The sequence below is a fragment of the Piliocolobus tephrosceles genome, chromosome 12, assembly GCF_002776525.5.
Source record: "Piliocolobus tephrosceles isolate RC106 chromosome 12, ASM277652v3, whole genome shotgun sequence".
In the NCBI taxonomy this organism is placed as follows: Eukaryota; Metazoa; Chordata; class Mammalia; order Primates; family Cercopithecidae; genus Piliocolobus; species Piliocolobus tephrosceles.
In genome coordinates this window covers 18,992,667-19,017,671 of record NC_045445.1, presented here as the reverse complement: position 1 = coordinate 19,017,671, position 25,005 = coordinate 18,992,667, and the positions used below count along the sequence as shown (strand labels likewise).

At 38.5% G+C, this 25,005-nt stretch overlaps 1 protein-coding gene across 4 annotated transcripts; it reads left to right on the top strand.

Annotated features, from left to right (window-relative positions):
• ZNF449 (zinc finger protein 449) lies at positions 1 to 25,005 on the top strand. Of its 4 annotated transcripts, XM_023198792.1 has the most exons (7): positions 1 to 65; positions 2,273 to 2,726; positions 4,363 to 4,567; positions 15,292 to 15,405; positions 15,598 to 16,215; positions 16,916 to 17,015; positions 24,888 to 25,005. In XM_023198792.1, exons 2-6 carry the CDS (start codon positions 2,373 to 2,375, stop codon positions 16,969 to 16,971), a joined length of 1,347 nt encoding a protein of 448 aa, XP_023054560.1. In that variant the 5' UTR covers positions 1 to 65; positions 2,273 to 2,372; the 3' UTR covers positions 16,972 to 17,015; positions 24,888 to 25,005. The 4 variants fall into 4 exon arrangements, 3 of the variants coding, with proteins under 3 accessions (XP_023054560.1, XP_023054559.1, XP_023054558.1); XR_002728305.1 differs by having other exon boundaries at positions 15,598 to 17,015; XM_023198791.1 differs by lacking the exon at positions 24,888 to 25,005 and having other exon boundaries at positions 16,916 to 18,746.

Here is a 25,005-nt window from a genome sequence, read left to right as displayed (position 1 = left end):
GCAGCCCTGCGCCTGCGCCCTGGGCAGTTACCGGTGAGCTTGGGAGAACCGTGGGCGCCGAGGCGGTGAGTCCCCGAGCGGCCAGAGGGCGTGGCCGTTCCCTGGGGCGCGGGCGCGGGTAGCGGGGCTCCTTTCCCTAGCCGGGGCCATGCCAACTGGGTGATTCCAGCTGTGCCCCGGACGGCGGGCGCCGGAAGGAGTGGTGGGCGGCGGGCCCCTATCCGGCCAGGGTCCCCACCGCCACTCCCTGCGACCCGACCGGGCCTTCCCGGGAGTCCTTCTGGGCTGGGAGCCCCCCTTCAGGTGGCGGGACCTCGTCACCCAAGAGTGAACAGGGGCCGCGCCCGAGACACTAGCATCCGATTTTGAACCAGCTTTTAGACTTTTTAGGGACGTGTCACTCTTGCCGTTCCTCGAGTGCTCTCTACACACATCGCTTTTCTTATAGGCCCCATGAGGGTGGATTCTCTACGAGAGGATTTGGAGATAAATCACTGGTCTCATAGTGAAATGAACGTTTCTCTGGGAAGGGTCCATCAAAGGAAACCCGAAGGGTCCATTCCCTGGTAGACGTGGTGGATGGTTTTGGGTCAGTCAGGGAAGGGCTGGCCAGCTGTGAGGCTGGAGCAGATTAACGGATGGGTCCAGAGCCAAAAACAGCACAGTTCCTGGATGCCCTCCAGCAACGGTTAGGTGCCTAGACTCTGGGAAATAGAGGCCCCCTAGGAATGACTCCTGACAAGCAATAAACTTTAATTGAGTGCTTCCTCTGTGCTGGGCATGCTGCTATTCGCTTCCCATGCAATTGGATCCACGCAGAACATTTTATAAAGTAGATGCTATGATTATCTTCTGTTAGAAACAGAGGCACTGGGTATCAGGGTCACACAGCTAGCAGGTTATCATACCTAAATCGATCTCCTAAAGTCAAGCTACCATCATGTTAAAGGAGGATACAAGGACAGAGTGCTGATTTGGGTTGACTGGGTAGGAAGAGAGTCATGAGTATTTTTTTCCCCTTGAATCCCCTCCAGAGAAGAGAACAACTACAGCAGCTGTCTCAGCACATGCGGAGAGAGAGGAACCATGGCACATGGGCAGATACAGGTCTTGAGACGTGTAGAAACATGTATATGACTGTCTCTGTGACCTCAAAGTCTACACCAAGAACATTTAGACCTTTTGATTGCTGGAGAATATAGATTTTGACATAATCACCATTTCCCTCTGGCATTTACCATGTGACCTTAGACAAGTTGTTCAATCCCCCTAAGCCTCAAACCTCAATTCCCTCATCTGTGTCCAGGGGATAATACTAGTACTCAGCTCCTAACCTTGGGTGAGGGTTAATTGACTAGTATATGTGGAATGCTTAGAACAGTACCTGGCACATAGCATGAACTCAATATCCCTTGTTAAGAATGCATAGCAAATTCCTAATGGCCTCCCTATTGCAGTGTATTTTTCACGTAGGAAATCCTCTTGGAATGCTGTGGTGGAGAGGAGTGGGGAAGGAAAGGCATGGGGTTACTGGGGGAATTACACAGACTCGGTAAGGGCAAGAATGAGAGATGGACAATTTGCTGCCTTTGCAAACCATGGCTCTACCTAAGTTCACTTTGATCCAAGGCCATTAGAGGATACTTAAAGCTAGATGGACTTTCAAAGTTTTATGGAAGTATTGTTAGTATTCCTTCTCCATTTCTTTTGAGATCTACATATATTCAGAAACACATGACAATTGGAATTAAACTGGGAATAGGTTAAATGCCAAGAGATCTATAAAGGTTCATTTATTAATAAATTCAGGGTCCTTAGCCTGGGACCATGGAATTCTAGAGCAGAGCTGTCCAATAGACCTTTTTGCAGTGAAGTCTATTAAGCATTTGAAATTTAGCTAATATTACTGAGAAGCTAAATTTTTGACTAAACTTAAAGTGTCACATGGGGCTGTTGGCTACCATATTTGACAGCAAGCACAATTCTAGAGGCTTTGAGATTTTATAAACTTTTGAAACTAGATGCAGAATAGGACGTGTATATGTATTTTTCTAGGAAGTGAGTCTGAAGCTCTCATCAGATTCTCAAAACCAAGAGAAAAATAATGAACTGCTTCATTATTTTTAATGAACAGTCTTATAAATAATGAACCAGGTCTTTGGTAAAAAAGAAGTTAACAGAGGTTCTTTGGTAAAAAAAGAAGTTAACGGAAGTAAGTAAGCCCTCTTGTGACCATTCCTGTTTCTCCTTTCTCGTTTTTTTCTGTCCTTAGCTGTAGGTGGCTCCCTCCCACCCCAAGGATTTCAGAGAGAAACGAGTTGGAATCTGAGAAGTGAGGCTCCAGGTAAACTGTAAACTGCTGGAAGGGTGCGATGGCTGTGGCCCTGGGTTGTGCAATCCAGGCGTCCTTGAATCAAGGCTCTGTGTTTCAAGAGTATGATACTGACTGTGAAGTTTTCCGTCAGCGCTTCAGGCAGTTCCAGTACAGAGAAGCAGCTGGGCCTCATGAAGCATTTAACAAGCTCTGGGAGCTTTGCTGTCAATGGCTGAAGCCAAAGATGCGCTCTAAGGAACAAATCCTGGAGCTGCTAGTGTTGGAGCAATTCCTAACTATCCTGCCCACAGAGATAGAGACCTGGGTGAGGGAGCACTGCCCAGAGAATAGAGAAAGAGTTGTGTCACTGATAGAAGACTTGCAGAGAGAACTTGAGATACCAGAGCAGCAGGTAAGAAAAGAATGTGGGATCTTTGTGATTGGTCCAAAGGAAGTAGTTGCGGCAGCTGGGACTAGACCACACATTTGTCTCTGTGTCATTCCCCAGCCTCAAGATTTCTCCAGAGTTCTTTTCCTTTTTCTCTTCTGCTGAACTCAGCAAATGAGTCAGTGCTTTTAACTCTATCAGACTCTTTCCCTTCTATAACAAATAGTTTGTAATGTCCACTTTCCTATGCACAAATGAAATTGATAGACAGCATAATCTACTCACATACGTCAACCCAAAGCATCAGTAAATTGCTCCATAGCCTGAAGGCCAATTCTGGCCATAGCCTGTTTATCTGTACTCTATATGTAATGGTTTTTATCTTGTTGAAAGGTCATTGAAAAAAAGAGGAAGAAGAAGAAGAATTGACAGTGAATGTGCCCCACAGTGCCTAAAATGTTTACTATTTGGCTCTTTATAAAGTTTGCCAACCCTGAGTCAAGTCTAGAAGGAATATAAAGGAAAAGAAACATAATTTGTTATAAATTGATAGAGATTTGTACATATACATGCTGAGGCCTAACTGAACGTCATGAAGTTGTCAGATGCTTGCATCTATGCTTACAATCATTGTGAATGGGACAGCCAGAAATTCAGACTGATAAAGCTCAAGTACTATGAACAGTTTTCCTGCTCATCATGTGATTTTCCAAAATGGCATATGACTCTTGGTAAATCTGAACAATAAGCAGTGTAGTCTTTGCTTTTCACATTAGTGCATTCCTAGAAAATTTCATTTGTGCTGAAACTATGCAAAAAAACACAAAACAATTGTACTTATTTGACCAATAGGGTGGGCTTCTTGACAGATTCTTTTTACTCACATGAATGTTTGAGTGGGACATTCCACACTTGGTAGGGACCTGGAACAATTCTGCATTGTAAATTATGTTCCATTAAATTCTGATAGCCACCACCTGTCAGCATATCCAAAACTCCCCATGGGGACAGTGGCACTGTCTGCCATTCAGAATGACTGTGTAAAGCCTCTTTTCAGAAGTGCCATGACTGAGAGAGTGCAGTATACTTGGGAAAAGGGAGCAGGAGCTTCCAGATGGGCATCAGGGATACTCCAATCTTGTCTATGGGGGTTCTCTGCAGGAGCTGTTAGCTTCAGGGCTCCTGAACAGGAGTCTTCTGAAGTTTTCTGTCTCCCTAGGGTACTTGGGTTGGTGGTTGCCCTTCCTTTCTCTGTCTCCTTGGTTTTGTTTACTATATAAGATTTTATCTTCATGTGGTCTAGACATTTGCTGCTGAATACAGTCACTACTAGTCATGTACAGCTCTTGAGCCCTTGAAATATGGCCAATGCAAATTGAGATCTGCTGTAAGTATGAAATACACACCACATGCAGAAGACTTGGTATGAAAAAAGTAGGTGAAATATCTCACTAATAATTGTTCATATTGATTACATGTTGAAATCCTGATTGTTTGCATTGGATTAAGTAATACGTACTATTAAGATTGGCCTTAACTTTTTAAAAAATTTATTCATATGGCCACTAGAAAATTTAAAATTACATGCATGATTCTCATACAATTCTACTGGGCACTGTTGGTCTAGACTTGAGAGTGATGGTTCTGCCATTTCCCCCAGGTTGATATGCATGACATGCTCTTGGAAGAACTGGCACCAGTGGGAACAGCACACATACCACCAACCATGCACCTAGAGTCACCTGCACTCCAGGTAATGGGACCTGCCCAGGAGGCCCCAGTAGCAGAGGCGTGGATCCCACAGGCAGGGCCACAGGAACTGAACTATGGTGCTACTGGAGAATGTCAGCCCTTTCTAGACCCTGGTAAGACAAGGGTTCTCTCCTTTCTTTTGTTTCTGTTTTGAGAGTTCAGGAATTCTCAAGGGTTGGGGTTGGGCTACAAACACCAATTACCCAATGGAAACGGACCACTCAGATAAAGAAGAGGAAAAAAATCTCTCTGGGAATAGTAGGGAACAGAGTACTTTGGATAGAACCCTGGGATTAGGAACCCTTTAAGCTAATGACCCTGATAAGGAGTCTCTTGATCAAGAATGTTACACAGGAAAGCTATGGGAGTTTGGATTCTGGATAAGGACTCTTTTCTCAGCACAATTTTAATCAACAGGAACTGTGATGTCATCGGCCCCTAGGGCCTCGGTTGCTTTCATGGCATCAGAGCCTTATTCAAACTTAATACTTTAGTAATATAGTCTCATTAGATCCTGTAAGATCAACCGCTTACCACAGTGAAAAGGAAATATCTACCTCATTAAATCAGTACCTATTACAGTGTTTTTCAAACTGTAGTAAGCAGACCATTCGCAGCATGAACACCAGGGGTATATGTTTAGCAAGCTCTGTAGGTGAGTGCTACACACACTGAAGTTTGAGAATCACTGGCCCAGACACAGCAGGGGTTAGTTCTAGAAGGAGAAAGTCCAAGTGGAGAAAGGCAGCAGGATCACATAGTCCAGTTGCTCCTATATTTTATTCCCCATGGGGTTTTCTAATTTTTTTTTTTTTGAGATGGAGTCCTGCTCTGTTGCCCAGGCTAGAGTGCAGTGGTGCAATCTCGGCTTACTACAACCTCCACCTCCCAGGTTCAAGCGATTTTTCTGCCTCAGCCTCTCAAGTAGCTGGGATCACAGGCATGCACTACCACACCCAGCTAATTTTGTATTTTTAGTAGAGACAGGGTTTCACCATGTTGGCCAGGCAGGTCTTGAACTCCTGACCTCAGGTGATCCACCTGCCTCAGCCTCTCAAAGTGCTGGGATTACAGGCATGAGCCACTGCACCCGGCTTCTCCTTTGGGGTTTTCTTACACAGTGTTCCCTGTACCTCTTCTACCCCTCACATTAAAGCTTTGGCCCAAGTGTGGCCAGAATCCTCTCCCCTGACTCCTCCAGGCACTGTTTCAACATGGTGGCATGTTCAAGAGACTGTTAAATACTGAGGTCACAGAAGACACATAAGAAATGAAAATAAGAACTGTCCAAGTTATAAAATGTAAACTAGCTCAGTACCCAGGATTAGTAACCATGTCCCTTTCCACATCATATTAATATCATTTAGTCATTTGACCACTATCTACGAGCACCTTTGAGGAGCCAGACACCATGCCAGACCCTGGGGATTCAGTAGCATACAAGGCAGAAAAGCAGCTCTGGTCATCCTGGAGATTACAGCTCAGTGGACAATTCAGATATGTCGGTAGGACTTTTTGTCCTGTATGTGACAGAAATCGGACAGTAAATTGTGTGTTGGGAGGAATAGAATGCCCGGGAGCATGGAGAAGGGCCACCTAACCAACTTTTGGCTGAGAGGGAAGTCTGGAGGAAGGAGGATCTGGGTTAAAACCTACAGGATGGATCAAAGTGAGCCTGTGGAGTGGTGTACATGGGAAGCAGAGAGGGCTGGGATCAAAAGCAACAGCATGTGCAAAGTCCTGAAGGGAGAGAGAAGACCTCCTGCTGCAGTGCAAGGGACATAGAAGAGCAGTGGGACAGGAGTGGCAATAGAAGGGGCTGGAGAGAGAAGCAAGGTCCTAGGTCATGAAGAACTTGCAGCCTCATGGAGAAGTCACACTTGATTATCAGGGAAGTGGGGAACCATTTTGAGGTTCTCCAATACCAGAGCAATACACACAAATTTGCATTTTAGGAGATTATTCTGGCTATAGTAGGAATGGGTACATACCACTGAAAGCAGGGACCCCATTTGGGAGGTTGTTGCCATCATTCAGGTGAGAGGATGTTGTTCTAAAGCAAGGGCATGTTAGTGATGATGGAGTGAAAATATAGTTCAAAGGGTATTTAACAGGTGTGAAATAACAGAGCTTGGTGATTGACTGGGTGTCAGGGTGATGGAGAAGAAGGGATTAAGGATGGAATCCAGGTTTCTGGCCATTCAACTGGGTAGATGGTAATATTATTCACTGACATGACAAACAAAAGAGGAAGATCAGATTCGGTGGGTCAAGTTGAGTTTAGATTTGAACATACAGAGTATGAGGTGCTTGTGGGTCTCCAGCATATTTTTAAATAAAAGTGACAAAAGAGGAAAACTTTCCAAGTATACATATTGTGGTCAAAGCAGAACTATGTAATATTGCCATTTATGTTCCAGTCTTTACATCATCTACATTTCATAGTCTATTGAGGAATTCTAAAAAAAAGTCTGTGTTTATGTATATATGCCTGGAACAAGTAGTAAAACTTAGCTAGTAATATTTGAAGTATAACTCTTTCTGCATTTGCATTCTGATTCCCCATGTTAATTCGCTCCTTTTGTCAACATTGCAGGTACAGATATCACATAGTAGCAATATTTATCTGGTGTTTATATTTTGCTCTCTAAAGCACATGGAAATCTAGTATATTTAATAAAGAATAGATATAATTAAAAGATAAAAATTACAAATTTGGAGGACAGGAAATTATCCTTTTCTTATCACCATTTAAAGTGATGTATTATGCTTTGGAAAATGTTGCAAGGCTTATTCTATTATTTAAAGATTACTTAAACCTTTACTTTAAACGAAAGTGTATTTGATGTATCACATGAAATACATTCTATTGTAAACTGAATGGAAAGTACAAGATGCCAGCTGAGTGGAGAAGAAATTCAAAAGTAATGGAAGAAGTCAGTTGATTTTATATTAACGTTTGGAACCTATTTCCTATCAGCAAAAAATTAGGTTGTTGAGTATATGTGAATTGTGCATATATATTTTATTCATGTAATATAACTGAAAACACATATACACATTCATTGCAAACTAAAAGAGAACTTAAGTGAACAATATAAAGTGATCTAAGGAAGACATAAACTTTAAAACAAAATCCCTTATTTGAATTCATACTGGACACTTTGATGCCAGAGATAAGCAATAATATTAGAATGTCTGCAATCAAAAAGAAAAGCAGCAAGGAGACGCTGGTCCTAAAAACATAAAATATATCATGCTTATCTTTGAAAACATGGAGTTCAAAATTTGTACACCAAAACTGGATTGCATTTTGAGTTGTCAAAGCCTTGGGTTTTTCATTTCAATTGATGAGGTTTCATTTGGAATGTCTGTGAAATGTAAAAGATCACATCTTTTTGGTGATGAAGGATATGAGAGATGAAAATTTAAAGTAAAATACAGGACAAACAAATTCTGTCTAGAAAGCATCAGAAGATTCTTATAACTTAAACTTCCTCAGATTATTCTACTATACCAAAAAATTTACCATAAGCTAATATCTAACCCCTAACTATAGTAATGACATTTCTTGGTGTAGTGAAGCTCTTATGAGACAGTCTTTGCTAATGGGGCTTAATGAAACCATTGCCTGAGTATAGGATGAGGGGAACATTCAGTGAAGCACCTTCTTTGTTAATCTCCGATTGCTTTTCCCTCTTTGCATTAGATAGCTATTGAAGGGTAATTAATTATCCCCAAAATTTAGCAGCTTAAAGGAAAAAGTATTTATCATGTTACTGTTCTTGAGAGGAATTCAGGAGTGGTCTACTAGATGTTTATGGCTCAGAGTCTCTCTTGTAGTTGTGAAGATGTCAGCAGGGACTGGCAGGATGCCTCAATTCCTTGCCAAAGGAATTTCTCCATAGATTACCTAAGTATCCTTATGATGGGGCAGCAGGCTTCCTCCAGAGCAAAAGATCCAAGAGAAAGCAAGGAGGATGACACAATGTCCTTGATTTTAAATCAGCTATGCCTGGACTTAATAGCCTTTTACTTAAAAAAAAAAAAATCAAAAACTGATTTCCTTTTCTTTCTTCAGTTAACTTTTCCTAAGTAAAATTTCTTCACTTAATTTGGTCAAATATAATATATCTATCATGGATCTCTTAATTATAGCCAGAGGATGAGTTTAACATCCTGGACAATATATTATTGTCATTGGAAAACTAATGTTCTAGACTATGGTCTCCAAACCAGGAGACATGATTAAATTTAAGGTAACAGGCTTTGGTTTCTATCTGTAGGGCCCTCCTTTCTTTCCATTTATTTATTTTTTGAGATGGAGTCTCGCTCTGTCGCCCAGGCTGGAGTGCAGTGGTGCGATCTCTGCTCACTGCAAGCTCTGCCTCCCAGGTTCATGCCATTCTCCTGCCTCAGCCTCCCGAGTAGCTGAGACTACAGGCGCCCGCCACCTCGCCCGGCTAATTTTTTGTATGTTTAGTAGAGTTTCACCGTGTTAGCCAGAATGGTCTCAATCTCCTGACCACGGCCTCCCAAAGTGCTGGGATTATAGGCATGAGCCACCGCACCCAACCTTTCCTTTTATTTTCAATTGACATGTAATAATTGTACCTATTTATGGGATACAGAGTGATATTTTGATATATGTGTACAATGTGTAATGATCAAATGAGGGTAATTAGAATATCTATCACCTTAAACATTTATCATTTCTTTGTGTTTCTCATTCCTGTGGGAGCTAAAAAAAAAGGGGGGGGCTCATAGAAGTGAAGTGTAGGGCCCTTCTCTTTTTACTGACCAGCAGTTAATGTTTCTTCTATTACTGTAAAACCACTCATCCAATAATAGTACTTTACAGATAGCTTACATTGAGGGTAAAGAGAAGAGCCCCCTGACAGAAGTAGGCATTAATGCCTGCTTTTTTATTGCCACTCAACTTTGACCCAGAAGCCATGGAGCCAAACTAGAAAACATTTGGAGAATACAATATATGCAGGTATTGATATGATAAATTTCTAGAATCGGGATTGATTGATTAATGGGCATTTAAAACTTTAATAGATATTGTCAAATTGCCTTCTGAAATTATTGTACCAGTTTATCCTCCCACCACAATATATAGGAATGCCAAATTCTGCTCATCTTCACTTATCTTTGCTATGTAAGAGCCATAGCTGTTCTCGCTATGTTGGCCAACAGAGCAGCGCAAATATATCTGTGGAAACGCTTTCAGTAAGCGTCAGTTTTATTCAGCATTCGTGGTGGTATTTTATTCAATATGTAAGAGTAGAGGATGGGAACTGATATCCAAAAGGTGAGACATGGGTCAAAAGTGAATGGGAATTGGTTTTAGCTGACTTGGACTGTGAAAATAAGGTTGAGAAATGCAAATAAACTGGTAATAGTGTCCTGAAGTATCTGAATATTACTCAGGACAACAGGGTTGGGGTGGGGTGTGCTACACATATAAGAAGTGCTTTAGGTTGACATCCATGAAGAAGCTCAAGTTTGAGCACCATGTTTTCACATCCAAGGTGTGGAGACTCCTGATGCACCCAATTTGGGGCCAAGCTTTTTGAAAGCTGGCACCAGGAGTATGATGCTGGGGACAAGGAACCAAAGCAAAAGTACTCAAATCTCTGTAATTTGGTGCTGTGCAGAAAGTAGCAGCTAGACTTGAAGGCCAATGTGGGAGGCCCATGAGACACGGCTGCCCTTAGATCTCATGGGTACCAGATTCTCCTTCCAGGGTTACATTTAGTCCTTCAACTAGGTCATAGAGCTTCTTTTACCTAAGGAGCAGGTGTCTGGGCCTGGTTTTGAAGTGATATTTGATGAAATCTGTAACCTTAAGAGTTTCAAGTTTGTGCTCTGTAAGATGAGAATAGCCATACGAACAATTCCTGTCATTCCCAAAACTGTTTTTCTGGCTTTCATATTGAAATCTCCTGGGCCTCCATGCTTCTACCATTGTAAGCCTTTGCTACTTGCTGCTCTCCCCAGTTTCAATTCCTTCTCACTTATACTTGATGGCAGCTTTAATCAATGAACTCCAGTTTATTTTTTCCACTAACTTTAAAAATTTTTTTGTTTTAATTTGTGTGGGTACATACTAGGTGTATGTATTTATGAGGTACGTGAGATGTTTTAATACATTGCATGCATTGCATAATAATCACATCATGGTAAATGGGGTATCTATCTCCTCAAGTATTTATCCTTTGTGTTACAAACAATCCAATTCTACTCTTATTTTTTAAATGTATAATTTCTGTTTTTTGCGGGGGGGCCTGTTCCACCACATCATTCAATTATCCCACTCCTGGGTTTAAATCCAAGCATTCTTAACAAAATAGTGAGTTTATGAAACATTTTATTGGAAGTGTATTTTATATTTCTTAATCTAAAATCTATTGTTTTTTTCCCTGTGAAAATACAAAATAAAGTATTTTACACTACTTCCTAAGATTTGATATAGTGTACTGAAATCTAAATTTTACTTCAGATTAATGTTAGCCAAACTAATCTGTTAATATCATCTAATGATGTCAATATTTAAATGTTTTTTCTACATTTACATCTTTTTAAAATAGCATTATATATAATTCACATACCATACATTGTCACCCCTTTGAAGTATACAATTTAATGTTTTTTGGTATATTCACAATATGTACAACTGTCACCACAGTCAATTTTAGAATATTTTCATCACCTCAACAAGAAACCGTGTACCCTTTAGCTATCACCTCTTGGCCCCCATCTCTCCCACTCCAAAGCAACCACTAATTTACTTTCTGTCCCTGTAGATTTGCCTATTCTGGATATTTCGTATCAATGGAATCATACAATATGTGGTCTTTTATGACCAACTTCTTTCACTGAACATATTTTCAAGGATCAACTTTGTTGTAACATGTATCAGTACTTTATTCCTGTTTATGGTTGAATAGTCCATTGTGATGTTATATCACATTTTGTTTATTCATTCAACAGCTGATGAATGTTTAGATTGTTTCTATAGTTTGGCTATTATGAAATATGCGCTATAAAAATTTGAGTATGACATTTTGTATTTATATATGTTTTCATTTTTCTTGGGTATATACCTGGGAGCACAATTGCTAGGTCATATGGTAACTCTATGTTTAAACTTCTCAGGAACTTCTCGACTTTTACAAACTGGCTGCACTCTTTTACATTCCCACCAGCAGTGTACAAGCACTCTTATTTCTTCACATCCTGGGCGACATTTATTATTATTATTTGACATTTTTATTCTAGCCATCCTATGGGTATGAAATAGTGACTCATTGTGGTTTTGATTGTGGATTTGATACTCTTCTTTCTTTGAAGAGTAACAATGCTGAACATGCGTTCATGTGCTCATTGGTCATTTGTATATTTTCATAGATCTATTTAGTTCCCTTGCCCATTTTTAATTGAATTATTTGTCTTTTTATTATTGAATTGTATGTGTTCTTTATACAGGTGACCCTTGAGCAATGTGGGGGTTAAGGGTGCTGACCTACTGTGCAGCTGGAAATCCATATACATAACTTTTGTTTCCCCCACATTTAACTACGAATAGCCTACTGTTTGACTGGAAGCCTTACTGATAACATCAGTGGTCAATTAACATGTATTTCATATGTTATATACTGTATTCTTACAACCAATAAGCTAGAGAAAAGAAAATGTTATTAAGAAAATCATAAGGCAGAGAATATATTTACTATCCATTAAGTGGAAGTGGATCATTATAAAGGTCTTTATAGCAACACAAATGAACTAAGACAGTGTTGGTACTTCCATAAGAATAGACATGTAGATCAACAAAATAGAGGAGAGTTTAGTCTTGCTATCTCAGGGGTGGCAGAGGTGGAAGAAAATCTGCCTATAAGTGTATTTGTGTAGTTCAAACCCATGTTGTTCAATGGTCAACCGTGTACTCTAGATAAAAGTCCCTTATTAGACATATGATTTGCCGATATTTTCTCCCATTCTGTAGGCCATCTTTTCACTTTCTTGATAGTGTTCTTTGTAGCCCAAAAGATTTTTTTAATTTTGATGAAGTCAAATGTAATTGTTTTTTCTTATGTTGTTTGCCCTTTTGATGTCTTATTTAAGAAATCATTGCCTAATCCAAGGTTACGAAAATTCTCCCCTGTGTTTTCATCTAACAGTTTTATGATTTTAGCTCTTACATCTAAGACTTTGATCTATTTTTCATTAATTTTTAATAGGGTGCAAAGTAGAGGTCCAAATAATATTTTTTTTCCCCATGGAGACATCCAGGTGTCTCAACATGATTTGTTGAAAAGGCTATTCTTTTTATATTGAATATCCTTGAAACCCTTGTCAAAATCAGTTGACCACAGGACAGATATATGGATTTATTGCTGGATTCTCATTTCTATTCTGTTATGTTTAGTTGGTTTATAGTATTTTCTTTGTCTTGTATTATTGATCTTCTGCCTAGATTTTCTATCTGTTAGTGCAAGGAGTTATTGAAGTGTCCAACTACTATTGTTGAATTATCTGGTTCTTGTACTATTTCTGTCAGGTTTTGTTTTACATATTTTAGTACTCAGAAATTAAGTGCATACATGATTATAATTGTTATATCTTCCTGATGGATTAATATTTTTATCATTATAAAATGATCCTGTATATCTTAGTATTGAGTTTTTTTTGTTTGTTTTAATGTCTATTTTGACTGGCTGTCTTGTGGTTGCTACTTGTATGATATATCTTTTTCCATCCTTTTACATTCGATCTATTTGTATCTTTGAATCTAAAGGATACCTCTTATACACAGTATATAGTTGGATCTTTTCAATCCAGTCAGATCTTCTCTGCTTTCTGATTAAGTCATTTAATCTATTTACATTTAATTTTATTTTTGATGTGGTTAGATTTATATCTGCCATTTTGCTTTCTGTTTTCTATATGCCTCAAGTCTTTTTTGTTCCTCTATCCCTCTTTTACTGCTTTCTTTTTCATTAAGTAAATATTCCTCATGTAATATTTTACTTTAATAATTTTACTACTTTTGTTTCTTTAGTGGTTGCTCTAGGATTTACCATGTACATCTTATCATTGGTTTCAGAGTTATACTAACTTAATGTCAGTGAGATATAGAAATGTTTCTCCTATGTAGCTCTGTTCCCTTTTCCCCCTTTTTGTGATATTACTATCATATATATTACATCAAAAATGTTTTAAACCCAAGAATACATTGTTATAATTATTGCTTTATATAATTTTAAGACTCTTAAGAAGCTGAAAAAAGAAAGGAAAATAAATATATATTATAACTTTTGTTATATTAACATTGTTTATCATTTCTGGTTTTCTTCATTTGTTCCTGTGGATTTTAATTACCAACTGGAGTCATTTCTTTAGTCCCATACTCTTTGCTCTTACCCACCTCATTTCTGCTATTATTGGGAAATATATTACATTTCTCTATGTTGTATGCCCAGCGATACACTGTATACATATTTTTATACAGTTGCCTTTTACATCTTTTAACAAAAGAAAGAAGCGGTAATTTTCATTTATACTGTCTTTTCTCATTACATATTTATTTTTACTTATGCTGCTTTGTCATGTGGATTCAGATTACTATGCATTTAGATTATAAGTCAGTATTTTGTATCTAAGCCTTTGCTATTCTCTCGTATTCCAAGTTTCAATTGAAACTCCATCTTTTACTTCACAGCAGCTTTCTTTTGATCTATTACCTTCAATTTTATTTGACCTGTTTCATATTACCCTGTAATTTCACTCTTAGCTTTGAAATCCAAATGAAAACAAAATAGTGAATTTAAATAGCACTTTTATTTGAAATTCAGCTTTTGTTTCTTAATCTTGAAAAGGAAATTTTTGTTCATGAAAAACTAAAATGAGGTGTTTTAGTCCACTTCCTCTGCCTTGAATATAATGTTCTGGAATTTAAATTTTCCTTCAGATTAACATTAGTCAAAACAAATTCCTAATGTCATTTTAATAATACTAATATTTAAACATCAGCCTACATTTAGATATCACATTAGTAATTTACAGCCCACATTTCATTGAAGACCACTAAACTTGACCAGAGATAAAGGAGGAGAAGAAGGGGCTCAGAAAAGAGGATGTAAGCAATACCAGCTGTCAGTGAGGAGAGGGGTGGTCAGACAAGGGGAGAGTGAGTGGTTAGAAACTTCACCTGGCTGTCCTTAGATTGACACTTTGAAATACTATTTTGTAGTCATTTTGGCTAATAGTCATTTTTACCTGTATGAGTCATTTGGGCTAATTTTAAGAGAATCCACTTTTAGACTTTAACTGAAACCAACATAAATACTGCTTTTGCTAGGTTCAACCCAGTTCAGTTTTCATTTAAATTCAAAAGACTCCACTGAAAATTTTTCAGTAAACACTTTAACTACTACTTTTACCTCTCTCTCTTCATTTAGCACTCAATAGCAGTGTTTTCCAGTATTAATATGGCAAAACTTTATGAAATTTACTTCATATTTTAGCTCTAACCTAAGCAAATCTAGTATCAAAATAGATGCTGAAATGATTTAGTGCATTGATTTCAGCACACAATTTATTCACTCACCTTCCATAGATTAGAGAATAGCTTTGAATTGAACACAACCTCATTTTCATTTTGCTCTTATCTTTTAAAGAAAAGACTGTTGTAAGAGACTTAGGTGAAATAATAGTAATGGAGTAGGAAGTAGATACTAAGAGGCTGTGTGTCCAAGAAATCAGCCTAAATTTTGGAAAAACCTTTGATGAGCCAAACTGTAATGCTTCCCATCCTTCTTCTGGCCAGGATATCCATTACCAAAACTTGACATGAACTTCTCATTGGAGAATAGAGAAGAGCCGTGGGTGAAGGAATTACAGGATTCTAAAGAAATGAAACAATTACTTGATTCCAAGATAGGTAAGTAATTGTTCTTTGATATACTAGGGGGAAAAAAAAGAAAAATTTGACCTAAATAAAGATAAAGAGTTTGGAATTCTATTTAGGAATTTCTATGTTCCTACCACTGGTTTAACATAACTCTTCATTTTCCTTCACTTTCTTTTCTCCATGGAACACAATATCATCTGCAGTTTCTGTTTCTTTTCTCAGGTTTTGAGATCGGGATAGAAAATGAAGAAGATACTTCAAAACAGAAAAAAATGGAGACTATGTATCCATTTATTGTAACTTTAGAGGGGAATGCTCTCCAGGGTCCCATTTTGCAAAAAGACTATGTACAGTTAGAAAATCAATGGGAACCCCCCCCAGAGGATTTACAGACAGATTTAGCAAAACTGGTAGATCAGCAGAACCCCACTCTGGGAGAGACACCTGAGAACTCCAACTTGGAAGAACCTCTCAACCCCAAACCCCATAAGAAAAAGAGTCCAGGAGAGAAACCTCACCGATGTCCTCAGTGTGGAAAATGTTTTGCTCGGAAGTCACAACTTACTGGGCATCAGAGAATCCATTCAGGAGAAGAACCTCACAAATGCCCTGAATGTGGGAAAAGATTCCTTCGTAGTTCAGACCTTTATAGACACCAACGACTTCATACAGGGGAGAGACCCTATGAATGCACTGTATGTAAAAAGCGATTCACTCGGCGGTCACATCTTATAGGGCACCAGAGAACCCATTCTGAAGAAGAAACATATAAATGTCTTGAGTGTGGGAAAAGTTTTTGTCATGGATCAAGTCTTAAAAGACATCTGAAAACTCATACAGGTGAAAAACCTCATAGATGTCATAGTTGTGGGAAAAGTTTTAGTCGATTGACAGCTCTTACTTTGCACCAGAGAACGCATACTGAAGAGAGACCTTTTAAGTGTAATTATTGTGGGAAAAGTTTTAGACAGAGACCAAGCCTCGTTATTCATTTAAGAATCCACACAGGGGAGAAGCCGTACAAGTGTACTCATTGTTCTAAAAGCTTCAGACAGAGAGCTGGCCTTATTATGCACCAGGTCACTCACTTTAGAGGACTTATTTAAGAATCGCTGAAACAGGTCCTACACAAATTGACACTAACTCAAAAAAAATCTTAACCTGCAGCAGGCTGTTTGTCTTGGAAGCTTTTGTTTGAGCTTATAAGATAGACAGCTTTTTTTTTTCTTTTCTTTTTTTTTTCCTAGTTTTAAAACCCATCTTCCAAGGTATATGAATTTTAGAGTATTTATCTATTCTTGTGATTTTCTTAGATTTGATTTCTTCTGTCTGCACAACTCTTCTTTTTTTAATTACAATGAAAAATTTTGTGTTCCAAGGCAACTGTATCATAGGTGTAAACATAAAGCATATAAATTATGACAATCCTTTTAGAGGTAGGGTCAATATAGTGGATAAACATGTCTATCAGATGTATTGACTATAGCAGTACTATAGTTATTCTGCTGTCGTTATTAAAGATGATTATATTCATTCAAAGCTTTAGATGTGTCCCATGTGGCAAGAAAGGAGACAGTGAATTTTGTCAAACAATAAAAATGTGTCAGGAACACAAGGATGAAGGGGATGTCATTTGCCTGGTAAGAACTGGGTTATTTCTACTGAAATTTTTTATGTTTAAAGAAATTAAGATTTTAACCTTTACTTTTGAATTTTGCAAAGTTTGCTAGTCTGCTTAGTCAGCAGTCTGTGGTAATGCTGCTAAAAGCAGAGTATTAATCTGGTAATTTATTTTGTTCACAGAATAAGTAAGCTCTATGTCTGGAAGAATCCATTTGGCAATTGAAATTATACAAGCAGGATCTAATTTAATTTTGATTGACTGAAGAACCAGGGTCTTTTGCTCTCCTTTGGTATTTCACTCTCCTTTGGTATTCAATCATGTGTCTTTCAGTGCTTTTTAAAATTTTACCCATTCTTTAATTTAGTGTCTCCATATGTGTGTGTCATAGAATACTTAGTTCTGCTAGATATTCTGCAAATATATTTGGGAATTGCTTCCTGCTGTTTCGCCTTCTTAGATTCATAGTGCACATCAGCATATGAGAATCTCTGAGAGGTCTTCTAGAAAGGAGAGAAAAAGCACCTCTTTTGGCTCAATGTTTTCCAAACTTATTTGACCCCAAAACCTTTTTCATATACCCAATAATAAGCTACAGAACTAATATTCTGCAAATGTCTCTTGGAACACACTGCCTTAAACAGATATTTCTATAGCTATCAGTATAGTTAAGTTGCTCCCAAGCCTAGTTATCTCCAGTTGTTTTAAGGGTGTTATAAAAAATTCTTAAAATATATATGAATTTGTGTAATACACACAGAGACACACACATATACACACATACTACTTTAAGGGGGTGAGGGTCACTAATTCAGATAATTTTTAAGTTGCCTAGTGATTCTCAATCTCTTTGAATTTTACTTATATTTATACACACACACACATATGTATATACATATATCATTTTAAGAAGGTGAGGATCACTAATTCAGATAATTTATAAGTTGCCCAGTGATTCTCAACCTCTTTGAATTTTACTTATAATTACATACATACATACACACACACACACACACACACACACACACGCACACACGTTGCTACTTATATAAATGTTCTCATGTAATCATGGTAACAGCTCAAATTCCCGAAGCAAGGGAAGACTTCTCATTGTCAGTTAAACCTGTTAAAACATGAAAATATTCATTGAGCCTAGTTCCTTGTTATAAAATACAAGAAATAGGACATTCAAGCATTTTCCCTTTATGAAGATACTCAGTCATTCTTTCCTTACACTACAGTTAGGGAAAGTATATCTCTTCTATTCCATTGAAGTTCTCGAAAGTTATGTAAGTACTTTGGGGGTATCTACTATGTGCCTAACTAGTCCTAGTCCTGTTCTAGGCTTAGTGGAAGCTAGTAAAGAAATGTAATACATGGATCAGGCTCATAAAGATTTTATAATATTTTTAGTTAAACAAGAGTTGGGAAACAGGTGGAGAACAATGCAAGAGAGTTTGTAATTAAGTGCCAATTATACCAATTGCTAGACCTAGGATGTATCTTTAATTCTTGTCATCCAGGTCCTTGTGTGATGCTGCTATAAGTCTGGGGCTCAAACTGATATCCCAGTAGCAATAAACGTATAATATGGGAGGAGTCCGAATGTAGAGATGAAAAATACAGAATGTAATGGCTTCTCTTTTCTCTCTTGTGGAATTGCATTCAAACCAGAACAGTGCCTTAGAATGGATGTGCCCAACTGCTCTGTATTTATGCAATATTTTAATAAAGCAGAAATGTATGTGCTCTTCCTGCTTCACTTGCACTAATTAATTTTTTGAACAACTTAGAGCTTCTTCCCTGAACAGTGGCAACAAGCATGGCAATTGACTCCTGTCCTCATCCCAAGTTGGAATCGCTTTTCTCTCTGCAACCATGGCACTGTGATTATGCGTCATTTTTAGCATTTAATACAGTCCATTTTTGGCTAGTAGGGTTAGTCGCAATCATAATATGAGTTGTATCCTCCCTCTCATTTATATCAAGTATACTTAACTAGATTTTTACAAGTTAGAGAATGTCTAATATTCTTTTTTACAGTGCCCTATATATAAGAATTAATACATATTTGTGGCATTGAATCAAGAAACACGTGAAATAGTTCTTGGAAACAGATAACATATTTAGAACATTGCATGAATAATTATACTTCTGTGCCTAATTGTACTTCTGAGCATTTCAAAAAGATAAGGGCAAAATATGGTACCTACCTCCTAGCTATTATAAAGGGGAAAATACAGTACCTACCTCAAAAGTACTATGAAGATTAAATGAAATATATTTTGCTCTGGCCCTACATACTGTAAGCTTTCAATAAATATCCCTCATGTTATATTCTCATTCTTTGTAGTTTAATGATAAAAGCATTTAAAGCTATAGATTTCTTCTCTTTATGGCTTTGGACATCATAACTTTTATATGTAATGTTCTTATTGATTATTTCAAAATTGTTGTTTTCATTATAATTCCTCTTTGACTTAAGAGATGTACAACGTTGCCATTTTCCTCTTAATTTTTGGTTTTGCTACATTGTGATTAGTCTGGGCCCAGCCCCCTGCTTCTTTAATAGTCCTCTGTAACAGATGTGAAATGGGTTGGTAAGAGAGCTCATCTCTTAGCGTCTCCTTAGCATTGATAATCAGTTTACTCAGTTCCCAATCCCTGAGACTTTAACCACTGGGATTGGAAGTGGTGGTAAATCTCTTTCTCCTGGAGTGATATATAGGTTAGCCTCTATCCAGCTTTTTGTGCCTTGTCAGAAAGGACTTCTCAGAGTTCTAGCAAGACCTAAGTTTACATTTCCTAAGAATTCTAAGATAGTAAAAATTACTAAAATATTGATATATTTTAAATATTTATATTTAATGAACATATTTATCACCTAATACAAGAATATAAATGTATTAATTACTGAAGATAACTTCAAAACTCTAAAATGTGAGGCCTTTCCTGAAAATCAGACCTTACCTGTTGGCCCTAGAAGAGATCTGTTTACCTCTACTTTGAAGTGTATTCTACAGTAATTCTTCAGTCACCTCTTCTCAACTAGGTTCCTTTCCTATGAAAGTAGAGGGTGAGCAGTGAAGAACTAGAGGCCCTTCATCTTAGCCTGGAGTGAAAGGAAACACTTGTACTGCCTTATCTCCGGAGAAGTACAATTCATCTTGAGAGGACTAGAGTCCCTTTTCATAAGATGTTACTTACATGCTGCTGTAACACACACACACACACCCCACACACATACGCCAAGGGAATAGAGAAGAGAAAAAGAAGTGTGTATGTTTGTGTGTGTGTGTATATATATATACATTTTATAAATATATATATATATATTTTAGATGAAGTTTTGCTCTGTCGCCCAGACTGGAGTGCAGTGGCATGATCTTGGCTCACTGCAACCTCTGTCTCCCGGGTTCAAGCAATTCTCCCTCCCTCAGCCTCCCAAGTAACTGGGATTACAGGTGCCTGCCACCATAGCTGATTAATTTTTGTATTTTTAGTAGGATAGGATTTCGCCATGTTGGCCAGGCTGGTCTCGAACTCCTGGGCTCAAGTGATCTGCCTGCCTCAGCCTCCCAAAGTGCTGAAATTACAGGCATGAGCCACCGTGCCCGGCCAGAAGTGTACAATTCTTAACCCCAATTCCTCCATTTTCAAGCAGAGAGATGGTATAATTAACACTGAGAAGTTCTATGTTTACCAAACAAATGACCTTGACAAAGTCTCCAAGTCTTGATTTCTTTACCTATTGTGGGAATTTTAAAGTATACACTCAAATTATTTTCCCATAAAAAATGTAGTCTCTGTCCCCTGCCCTTGAATCTGGGCAGGCTTGAGACTGCTACTAAAGGAATGCAGCAGAAGTGATACTCTGTTACTTCTGAGGTGGGGTCATAAAAGATGTTGTAGCTTCCATCTTATTCAGTAGAAGCACTTGCTCTTGGATCCCATGTAGGAAGTCTGATCAACATGGAGAGGCACCTGTAGGCTGTCTGGTGGTTATTCTGAACTGAGCTTGTTCTTCAACCACCTCGGCCATCTTATTTTGTCTTAGAAGTGGATCCTTCAGCTCCAGCAGTTGCCCCCAAAACATTTGAGTCATCCTAGCTGAGGCCCTACATATCTTGGGTAGAGAAGAGCCATCCCCCTGTGCCCTGTCCACATTCCTAACTCACATAATTTGAAAGCATAATAATATGGCTACTGTTTTACACTGTTGAACTTTGGAGTGGTTTGTTACACAGCAGTAGAGAGTGGTAATATCTTTAAAGCAGATATAACATCTGGCAAGATGAACAACTGGGAAACAGACACTAAAGCATTTAGAAAACAGACCTAGAAATAGCTAATGGGTATATGCTCAACATCACTAATCATCAGGAAAATGCAAACTAAAATGACAATAAGATATCATATCACACCTGTTAGAATGGCTGTTATCCAACAGCAACAACAAAACAAGATAACAAGTGTTGGTGAAGATGGGAGAAAAAAGAACCCTTCTATACTCTAGGTGGGAATGTGAATTGGTACAGCCATTATAGAAACCAATATTGAGATTTCTCAAAAAATTAAAAATAGAACTACTATCTGATCCATCAATACCACTTCTGCATATATATTTAATTAAAATCAGTATCCCAAAGAGATATTTACACTACCATGTTCATTTGAGCACTTTTCACAATAGCTAAGATATGAAATCAATCTTAGTGTATATAGACTGATAAATGGATGAAGAAAATGTGAGATATGTATGCAGGGATTTTGTTGTATTGTGCCTCACTTTATTGTGTTTTAAAGATACTGCGTTTTTGACAAATTGCAGATTTGTCGCAACCCAGATTTGTGGCAAAAACGTGCTCACTTTGTGTCTCTTTGTCACGTTTTGGTAATTCTCACAGGATATCAAATTGTTTCATTATTACTATATCTGTTATGGTGATCTGTGATCAATAATCTTTAATGTTAGTACTGTAATTGGGGGTGTATATTAGTCTGTTCTCACCCTGCTATAAAGATACTACCTGAGACTGGGTAATTTATAAACAAAAGAGGTTCAATTGACTCACAGTTCCACATGGCTGGGGAGGCCTCAGGAAACTTACAATCATGGTGGAAGAGGTAGGAGAAGCAAGTACCTTCTGCAGAAGGCAGCAGGAGAGAGAGTGCAGAAGGCAAATGGTAGACACTTATCAAACAACCAGATCTCCTGAGAATGCCCCATTATCACAAGAACAGCATGGGGGAAACTGCCCCCATAGTCCAATCACTTCCCACAAGGCCCCTCCCTCTACACATGGGGATTACAATTCAAGATGAAGTTTGTGTGGGGACACAGAGCCAAACCATATTATTTCACCCCTGGCCCCTCCCACATCTCATGTCTTTTTCATATTTCAAAACAAATCATGCCTTTCCAACAGTCTCCCAAAGTCTTAACTCATTCTAGCATTAACTCAAGAGTTCAAGTCCAAAGTCTCATCTGAGACAAGGCAAGGCCCTTCTTATGCTTATGAGCCTGTAAAATCAAAAGCAAGTTACTTACTTCCAAAATACAATGGGGGTATCTTGAGTATTACAGTTACATAAATGTTCCCATTTCAAGTAGGAGAAATTGGCCAAAAGAAGTGGCCCAGGCCCCATGTAATTCTGAAACCCAGCAGGGCAGTCATTAAATGTTAAAGCTCCAAAATGATCTCCTGTGACTCCATGTCTCATTATCAAAAGCATGCTGATGCAAGGGGTGGGCTCCTATAGCCTTGAGCAGCTCTGCTTCTGTGACTCTAGAGGGTACAGCTTCCACGGCTACCTTCATGAGTTGGTATCGAATGCCTGAGGCTTTTCCAGGTGCATGGTGCAAGCTATCAGTGAATCTACCTTTCTGAGGTCTGGAAGATAGTGGGCCTCTTCTCACAGCCCCACTAGGCAGTGCCCCAGTGGGGCCTCTGTGTGGGGGTTCCAATCCCATATTTCCATTCCATACTGCCCTAGCAGAGGTTTTCTATGAGGGCTCTGCCCCTGCAGCACAGTTCTGCCTGGACATCCAGGCATTTCCATACATCTTCTGAAATCTAGGCAGAAGTTCCCAAAGCTCAACTCTTGTCTTCTGTGCACCTGAAGGCCCAACATCAAGTGGAAGCCACCAAAGCTTTGGGCTTGCACCCTCTGAAGCAATGGCCCTAGCTGTACCTTAGCCCCCTTTAGCCACAGCTGGAGCTGGAGCGACTGGGACACGGGGCACCAAGTCCTGAAGCGGCACAGAGCAACGGGGCCCTTGGCCCAGCCCATGAAGCCATGTTTTCCTCCTAGGCCTCTGGGCCTGTGATGGGAAGGGCAGCCTTCAAGATCTCTGATATGCCCTGGAGACATTTTCTTCATTGTCTTGGCTATTAACATTCGGCTCCTTGTTACTTATGCAAATTTCTGTAGCCAGCTTGAATCCCTCCCCAAAAAATGGGTTTTTCTTTTCTACCAAATGGTCAGGCTGCAAATTTTCCAAACATTTATGCTTTGCTTCCCTTTTAAATGTAAGTTCCTATTTTAAATCATCTCTGTGAACGCATATAACTATACGCTTTCAGGAAAAGCCAGGTCATATCTTGAATGCTTTGCTGCTTAGAAATTTCTTCTGCCAGATACCCTATGTCATCTCTCTCAAGTGCAAAGCTCCACAGATGTCTAGGGCAGGGACAAAATGCCACCAGTCTCTTTGCTAAAGCATAGCAAGAGTGAATTAAACCTCTTTTCTTTATAAATTATCCAGTCTCAGATATTTCTTTATAGCAGTGTGAGGACAGAGTAATACAAAGGTTGAGGTCATTAAGAGACCGCAAGCATGAAAATGAAAAATGACTACTATAATATGCATGAAAGTGAACATTAGAATAAAGGTGAAGTTAGGTATAACACAACAAATATAAAGATGACCACTGGAAAAGTTAAGATCGCATGTGAGACTTCAAGTGTAATGATGACTGCTGAAACAATGTCAGTGTTCAAAGTATGAGGCAAAAAGTATAAGGATGATTCTGAAATAAGCTAAGGTAAATGTTCAACAAGCAATATGATGAATTCTGGTAAAGGTTAAGGTCCTGTGTGAGACGAAAACCATGAGGATGACAGCTGGAATATGTTAAGGTTCAATGTGCAGCAGAGAGCTAGAAGGACACTACTGGAATAATGTTACACTTCAGTGTGAGACTGCCAGCAAGAAGTTGACAGCTGGGATAAGGATAAAGGTAAGACCTGAACAATAAGGATGAAGGTTACTACTAAAATAAGGGTAGTATTCAGTGTGAGACAATAAGCAGGAAGGTGACCACTGGAGTAAGGATAGCATTTGTTTTGAGAAAGGAGACATGAAGATGACCTCTGGAATAAGGCAAAGTTTCAGTATGAGAAAAGGAGTACAAAAATGATGGATGGAATAAGGCTATAGTTCAATGAAACTATAATAAAAATGAAGATGACTGCTGGAATATGTTTATGGTTCAGTGTGAGACAAAATACATGAAGATGATTGCAGAAATAATGCTAAGTTTCCCTTTGAGACTTCAGCCATGAAGTGGAATCATGGGATAAGGTTAAGTTTCAGTGTATGAAAATTAGCATGAAAATGATTGCTTGAATAATGTTCAGGTTCAGTGTGAGACAAGCATGATAATGACTACTGGGATACATTTCTAATTCGCTGTGAGAGCAAGAATGAAAATGACCACATTAATAAGGTTATGTTTCACAGTGAGGAAATAAGCATGAAAATTACCACTAGGATTAGGTAAAAGTTCAATTTCTGACAACGTGCATGCAGATGACCTCTGGAATAAGATTATCCTGTATGAGAAAACCACCGTGGAATGACGCTGGAATATGTCTTTTTTTTTAGTGGGAGACAACGAACAGGAATGTGAACACTGGAATAAGGAAACAGTTTAGTGTGAGAGTAGCATGAAGCTGACCGCTATAATAATGTTAAGGTTCAGTTGAGACAGCAAGCTTGAAGA

Excerpts from the sequence above, each read along its gene's own strand:
- ZNF449 (XM_023198790.1), top strand. The coding sequence starts at position 2,373 with ATGGCTGTGGCCCTGGGTTGTGCAATCCAGGCGTCCTTGAATCAAGGC. Across the intron at positions 4,568-15,291 it reads TCAGCCCTTTCTAGACCCTG|GATATCCATTACCAAAACTT; the intron begins GTAAGACAAGGG and ends TCTTCTGGCCAG. Across the intron at positions 15,406-15,597 it reads ATTACTTGATTCCAAGATAG|GTTTTGAGATCGGGATAGAA; the intron begins GTAAGTAATTGT and ends TTCTTTTCTCAG.